The sequence below is a fragment of the Conger conger genome, chromosome 16, assembly GCF_963514075.1.
Source record: "Conger conger chromosome 16, fConCon1.1, whole genome shotgun sequence".
NCBI classification, from domain to species: Eukaryota; Metazoa; Chordata; class Actinopteri; order Anguilliformes; family Congridae; genus Conger; species Conger conger.
In genome coordinates this window covers 9,965,424-9,973,202 of record NC_083775.1, presented here as the reverse complement: position 1 = coordinate 9,973,202, position 7,779 = coordinate 9,965,424, and the positions used below count along the sequence as shown (strand labels likewise).

The 7,779-nt window shown below is 41.9% G+C and overlaps 1 protein-coding gene across 1 annotated transcript; it reads right to left on the bottom strand.

Annotated features, from left to right (window-relative positions):
• Positions 1 to 1,130: 1,130 nt before the first annotated feature.
• LOC133114016 (GTPase IMAP family member 9-like) lies at positions 1,131 to 4,036 on the bottom strand. The gene is made up of 2 exons (XM_061223218.1): positions 3,913 to 4,036; positions 1,131 to 2,113 (listed from the first exon to the last, which is right to left on the bottom strand). Exons 1-2 carry the CDS (start codon positions 4,034 to 4,036, stop codon positions 1,131 to 1,133), a joined length of 1,107 nt encoding a protein of 368 aa, XP_061079202.1.
• Positions 4,037 to 7,779: the final 3,743 nt, after the last annotated feature.

The window sequence follows — 7,779 nt, the reverse complement described above, 5'->3', positions numbered from 1 at the left end:
GTTTTATCATACAGTATAGTATTACAGTATACAGGAGTTATGATTAGCACTGCAGCATCAGCGTGATTGGTCGTTATAAATTTGGGGGGCATTAATAAAAAATGACCTGATATTCAGCTTTCTGTCCAAATGGAGCATTCCACATCAGTATCTTGATACTTGATCTACATTTGAGAAATGTTCTGTTCTCGTGCCTAACACAGGAAATACAACATTACATTATGGCACACTTCTTCTTCTTCTTCTTCTGCAACTCCTCGATTTTACTGTCCAGGAAATTCAGAAACGTTTTATTTTTTTCACTTTTGAGCGCATCTCGCATGCTTTTCAGGATGTCTAAATCCTTGAATGTTATTGTTAATTTTCTGAACTGCTGTGTAAGGTCATTCATTTCTTCTGCTTCTTTTCTCGCATCCTCTTCACACTTCTTCTTTGTTTCTTGAATTTTTATTTCAAAATCTTTCTCCTTTTCATCACGTTCTTTCTTTTCTCTTTCTTGCCTGGCCTGATCTTCCTTCGTTCTCTTCTGTCTCTCTTCTTCTCGTTCCCTCTCAAATTCCTGATGCAGCTTTGCCAGCCTTTTTCTCTCCTCCTCTCTTCTCTGCTCCTCCTCTTTATCTTGTCTCTCTCTCTCCTCTTTTCGTTCCTTGTCCCATTCCTCTTGTTGTTTTTTCAGCTGCCTTTTCTTTTCTTCAAGATTCCTCTCCATTATTTCCTCTTGATCTCTCCTTTCTTTTTCTCTCTTTTGTCTTTCTTGTTCTCTTTCTTTTTCAAACTCATCCCTCATTTTCTTTTGTTTCTCATCCCACTCTTTTCTTTCTTGCTCTTCTTTTTGCCTCCTTTCCATCTCCACCTTCTTCTGTCTTCTTTGTTCCTTTTCACTTTCCTTTTCCCAATCCTCAGCTCTTTTCTTCATGTCTTCCTGTATCTCTTTCTTCTCATTCTCAGCCTCTTTAATTTTCTGTGCCCACTCCCTTCTTTCTCTCTCCTCTTTGTTTCTCCTCTTCTGCTCCGCTCGAACCCTCTTTTTATTTTCGTCTGCCTGCTTGTCCTCAAATTCTTTCTTTTCTTTTTTTTGTTTTTCGATCAGCTTTTGTCTCTCTATTTGCTCTCTTTCTACCTTCTTCTTCTCATCTTCTTTCTTTCTTTTCAAGTCCTCTCTTGAGTTTCATTTTCTCTCCCTCTATCTGATTAATTTTTTTCTTCCACTTTAATTCTTGCATTTCCTTCTTCTTTTTCTCTTCCTCTTCTCGTCTTTCTTTTTCCTCCTGCTCTCTTTTCTTCCAGTCTTGTAGCTCTTTCCTTAAATGTTCTTCTTTTTCTTTCAGCTCTTGTTCACGATGGATTCTTTCTTCCTCTTCTTTAAGTCTCTGTTCTTCCATCCTTCTCTTCATCCCTTTCACCTCCTCTTCATGTTTTGCCTGCAGCTTCTCTCTCCCTCTCTGCATCTCTCCCTCTCTCTCTCTCAGTATTCTCTCACATTCTTTCCTTATGGTCATTTCTGCCTCCTGGAACATCTCATTGGTGTAGCAGCCTCCTCCATTCTTCTGCACCATCATGTCTATCTTATCCAGCAGCTCAGACACTTGGGTGAAGTTGCTCTTCTCTTTATTATTGAAGACATGAAACCTGTGTCCACAGTCATGAATCAGATTCTGGAGTGTAGCACCACCTTTTTCAATGAAACTTTCAATTGGTTTATTAAGATCATCCCCTCTTGTGAACAAGACTATGGTGAACATTTCAGCCATTGTACCAAAGGTACTCTGAATGAGCTGCAATGTGTCCTTCTCCTCCTTTGTGATTCTCCCGATCTGTAGCACCAGGAGAAACACATGAGGTCCTGGGGCCAAATAGGAGACGCATTTGGCTATTTCCTGCTGGACCACCTCATTAGACACTTCTGTGTCAAAGAGACCTGGTGTGTCAACTACAGCAACACGCCTGCCAGCTACTTCCCCTTCTCTTTTCTGACAGCAGGTAGTCACTGATGTTGAACTGGACTCAGACTGGAACTCCTCCTTCTGCAGTATGGTGTTTCCTGTGGCACTTTTCCCATTTTTTGTCTTCCCCACGAGCACAATCCTCAGACGGCTCTGATCTTTACCCTCAACTGCAGAATAAAAAAATTAAAACAGTATAATTTAATAAGAAACTATGCATATTTCAGACTGCATGTCTGAGTGGTGTCAAACTGAACTGGATTCTGACACATAGTGAGAAATATGGCTTTTGTATACACGTGCAATTAACAATGATGTTTTAGCACTATCCTTTGCAGGTTATGCAGATGATTTCATAAGGTAGACTGAAGTTGGCAGGATCAAGAATGACTAACTGAAGGATGTATACAAATAAACAAGAACTCCATCCTGAATGTAGGCAGGACAACCTTTGACAGACAATGCAGGTGGAAACATCCTACTAAGATGGGTATTCCTATCTTATTCATTTTACACTCTGACAAGCATTGTGTTAATACTTTGCTAAAAGTACTATACAATCAGTGACCACTTTCTTAGGTACTACTATACACCAGCTCATTAATGCAAATATTTAATTTGCCTAAAATGCATGCAGACATGGGCTACATCTGAAATCGAATATGATCTTACAATTTAGTATGTCAAAATAATATGAGTATGTCCGAAACCATAGCTGCATAAAACAGTGTGCTAAAACTTCCTGGATGTCACACTGCATTCGGTGAAATATCATAGAGAGCAAACACTAGACACTATGCTGGCATGAGTATCAGTGCACATGACCCAAGCACACTGACGGACAGTGTTCAAAGCAGAGAAATAGTTGTACAATTTAAATGCAAGTATTACCTTTAACTATGCTTAGCTGAACGTACTGCAGTTAATATCAATGGATATACAGTATTTACCTTTGAAAATCTTTTTTTCTGCTTTCCTTACATCCTAACTCACATCAATTAGCTGCCATCATAAATGTGTACTGTGCTTAAAGTGGCAGCCTTCTATGACAAAGTAGTATTCATGAAAAGCCATCTTACTTTTTGCTCATATACTAAAGCGGTCTTATATACACAGAATGACAGTATAAATCTACAGTGTGTGATTTCAGATGCAGCCATGGTCTAGAGCAGTGTTTCTCAAATTGGGTCCTGACCCTCTGTCTATGCTGGTTTTCATTTCACCCACAACAGCAATCCCAGATTTTCAACAAGCTGTTCATCTTTCTAAATTAGGTACTTGTCATGTTTTGAGGGATTATTTACCCTCTTAGGCCACATTATGTCTAAAACTGCTATGTATGCCACAAAGAATAAAAGTCCCATGTTCACATTGTGCTTATTGATCTATATTGCAAACAATGACATAAAGCGAGTAACTGGCCCCGATTCTGCAGAATTGGTGACTCCTGGCCATGAAAACTAGCCATTTGGTAGATAATGTAGGACGTACTAAGAAAACGATTAAGAGCCAAACCTGCATTATGTTAATAGGTTGACAGGAAAAATTATGACAGAACCTAAACACCTGTGTACAGCAACTGAATTAGGAGCCGAGTGATTAACGTCAGACTTTAATTTGATCAGTTAAAATATGTTAATTTTATGTAATTGTTTGCAATATAGCACAGTATGTACATTTAATGGACTTAATAATTATGGCATGCACAGCAATTTCATTAAATAATCCCTCAAAACATGAACCTAATTTAGAAAAATGTACATCTTGTTAAAAATCTGGGGTTTCTGTTGTGGTTGGAATGAAAACCAGCATACACTAGTTAAGAGGTTCAGCTCTTGTTCAGACCAAACATTAGAGCAGGGAATAAATGTGATCTACAGCAAGTGACTTTGAGCCGTAAAAAATACTCAGTAAAGTGGTCACTGAGTGTATTACCATCTAATGAAATTATGAACCCCTCCAAACGTACCCAGTAATGTATCATCAGTGCGTCCTTCTAATTCTCTTATTTTCCGGTCCTTCTCCTCCAGCTCAGTCTTGTGCCTGGCCTCCAGCTCTCGAGCCTTCCTCTCCAGCTGTGCCTCCCAGTACATATCCAGGGAAAAGCATCTTTTTGTTGCTTTATTCATCTCCTCTATAGCCTTCAGAAGCTTTGGAACTGTTGGGTTATTCACAATGTCCTCATTGTTTAAAACAATGAACCTGTTGCCACACATCTTTAGAAGCTCCTGGGTATCCTTATTCTGCGGCAGAAATTCAAGAACAAGAACAGGTTTAGCAGTTGGACTTTTATGGATGAAAAGGACCAGCATGTAATCAGTGACTCTTGAGCCAAATAACTCCTGAATCCTTGTTATTTCGGCCTTGTCTTCACCAGTGAGAGGACCAGCTGGTATGACCAGGAGGAAGGCATGAACTCCAGAGCCACAGAGAGAGGCACATTGTCGAGTCTCATAGGTAACATCTGCTGCCATTTCCACCACAGTAACCAGGTGACCACACACTTCTCCCTCTCTCCTCTCACACACTGAAGAGGGGCTGGGATCCACACTGGACTCCTTCTGTCCCAGGATGGTGTTTACTGCAGAAGTCTTCCCAGCTCCTCTCCTCCCAAACAACACCAAGTTCAGTCGGTCACCCCGAGCCACTGGAATAAAGAGGAAGAGTCTGTTATCTTAGAGTCGTGTCTAACTGTATTATTGTCATATTAGGCATAGTGAGAGTCAGTTGGAGGGAAGTAAGCAGGGGGGTGACGTGTGAGTATTTGGGAAGGTTGAAGACCAGATGAGCTGCTGCATTCTGGATAAGTTGGAAATAGTTCTTTAGACAATCAGATAAAATTACATTTTTAATGCGTTAAACACATTAACACATTGTGGCCAATCGAAGAGGTCAGTGACCATTAACTTTTTGGACACTGAAAGTCGGGGCTGCTTTTTGATCACCCTTTGGTCACCTTTTTGGTAAAATTAACTGTTATGTTAAAATGAGCTAGCTGTCTTAAAGCATGGGAAAGCAAATAATTTGTAAAAAATGTATCCTCCAAGAGACAATGTTCAATGGCGAACACAACACAGAACAGTTCAAATCAGTGGTATTAACTTACTGTCTGGACTCTCAAAGTCTATGCTGCTTCTTCCACATGAATCCTTCTCTGTGTTCACATCCCCTGTAATAACAGTGAGTCAATGTTTAATACACAATAAACACAATATAAAATATGGAATACACATACTGTATCCTACTCCTTCCACTGCACACTTGGACATTCATTTGTTATTAGGGTAACGTTGCCATTTAACCTTCCCAATGAAGAAATCTTCTGTTTAAACACAATAGGGCGGCCTGTAGTGTAGTGGTTAAGGTAAAGGACTGGGACACGCAAGGTCGGTGGTTCTAATCCCGGTGTAGCCACAATAAGATCTGTACAGCCATTGGGCCCTTGAGCAAGGCCCTTAACCCTGCATTGCTCCAGGGGAAGATTGTCTCCTGCTTAGTCTAATCCACAGGTGTCAAACTCCAGTCCTGGAGGGCTGTAGTGTCTGCTGGTTTTTGGGGTTTTTGGGGTTTTTGGGGTGTTCTGGGTTCATTGAAGCCATTGATTGGTTAAAGTATCCACATGCCTTGTTCTCAAGGCCTTAATTGGCAGCTGATTGAAAGGAAACCACAAAAACCTGCAGACACTGCGGCCCCCTGGGACTTCAGTTTGACACCCCTGGTCTAATCAACTGTACGTCACTCTGGATAAGAGCGTCAGCCAAATGCCAATAATGTAATCTAATGTAATGTAATAGAAAATATGGAATACAAATAGATCAGTAAGACACCAGGGTTACTGTAAGAGACTGAATTTGTGACGTTTTGTCATTCTGTTGTCCGTTTTAAGTTTTAAGTGTTTCTGCCTTTTTTAACCTTTGTGCTTTCTGTAGTGTGTCTCCCCATTCATTCCCTGTCATTTGCTTCACCTGTCTTCTATTTCGTGTCTCCGCCTCCCACTCCTATATACTTCCTTCCGGTCATTTCTGCCATGTCTCTCACCTGTTTCTCGTTGTCTCGTTAGTAGTTACATTACATTATTGGCATTTGGCAGACGCTCTTATCCAGAGCGACGTACAACAAAGTGCATACCCATAACCAGGGATAAGTTCGCTGAAAGACCCTAGAGGGAAGTACAATTTCAACTGCTACCTGTACAACAAAGATAAGGACAAGGGCCTTTTTTTTTTTTTTTGAACAAACAAACAAACAAACAGAGCAAAAGTGACCAAAGTTAACTATCCAAACACTGCTTACCTAGCCAGCTAAAAATACCGATACACAAAGCAAGTCACAGAGACAACAATTAAGGTTCACAGGGAGGTAGGGAGGGATGGGGAGAGGTGCTGCTTGAAGAGGTGTGTCTTCAGCTTGCGCTTGAAGGTGGGGAGAGATTCTATAGTTCTGACCTCAACGGGGAGTTCGTTCCACCACCGTGGGGCCAGAACAGACAGTAGTCGTGAGCGTGAGGTGGAGGTTCTGAGAGGGGGAGGTGCCAAGCGGCCTGTGGAGGCTGAACGAAGAGGTCTGGCAGGGGTGTAGCGTCTGATGATTTTTTGCAGATAAGCTGGGGAAGACCCTTTAACTAGTAGTGTATTTAAACCTGTTGTTTTCAGTTTCTTGTTGCTAGTTCATCTTTCTGTTATTTTGTTCCTTACCCCGGTTCTAGCGTCTCCGTACCTGTGCCCTGTTATTTATTTATTTTGTCTAATTCTGCTCTGCTTTTGGATTTTCTGGTTTTCATCTCTGCCTAGTTTTTGGACTCTGTGTTTTGGTTTTTGTACTTGTACCTTCACTTGTTTGGACTTCCTGGTCTTTGAACTGTGCCCGTTTTCCGATTACGTTGTGCCTGCCCTGCATGTACCTGTCTGCTTGGATTATGACTGTTACGACTGACTCGTTCAAGTCGTGAGCAGGAAAATGAGACACGCGACAACAGGCTTACGAGATAACGATTTCTTTATTTTAAAGTAAATTATCATGGGGTGTGAAGGATGAGTATGACTGTAGTGTTGCATGTAGTAGGAGTAGCAATGTTGTGAGTGCAAAAACTATAACAAAACACCGTCAGTCCAACGACCGGTACTCGACATGCTATTCGGCCCCCCTCCAAGCAGCCACACTGGAGCTCCTTTAACCCGGAATTAAACTCACTCCAGGTGCCGCTTGTAGAGGGACCACGCCCACCAATCATCCTGTTGGGAGGCATAAGGGGAAAGGGTTAAAATGCAGCAGGGGGGCGTGACACCCCCCCCCCCCCCCCTTAAAAGGGGCGCCCAAGGGTGACCCTCCTCAAACCCAACAGGGTCAAATAAACAATATAATACAGTGCATTGCAGTACAAGAGGTCCTGAAACCACTCTCCGCTGGCATTCTGATGTCCTCCTCCACCCTTCTACCGTCTTGGACAAACTTAGACACGAGACCTGCAACACTTAAGGTAACAGGCAGCACAGGCAAATTAACAGTTTTACCATACACTTCAGGTGAGGAAACCACACCAGTTTCAGGAGGCAGACCTGGAGGTTTTGCAGCACCATTGGCTACAGTTTCTAAAGTAGTGGAACTGTAATAGGGCTTCAGCAAATTAACGTGACAAAGCTGAACACTCCTCCTACGGTCAGGAGTGCGAATCAAATAGTTCAAATCTGATAGACAACGGTCCACAACATATGGACCTGCAAATTTAGCCTGGAAAGGGCTTCCCAGGACCGGTAACAAGGCCAGTACCTGATCACCGGACTTAAAACTTTGACGTTTTGCACCTCGGTCAAACAGACGTTTCATTTTTGACTGGGCG

What these genes read in the sequence shown, in the direction of transcription:
- LOC133114016 (XM_061223218.1), bottom strand. Translation starts at nt 4,036, where the DNA reads ATGTACTGGGAGGCACAGCTGGAGAGGAAGGCTCGAGAGCTGGAGGCC. An exon ending in CACTGATGATACATTACTGG is followed by an intron (nt 2,114 to 3,912) that starts GTACGTTTGGAG and finishes TTTATTCTGCAG; the next exon opens with TTGAGGGTAAAGATCAGAGC.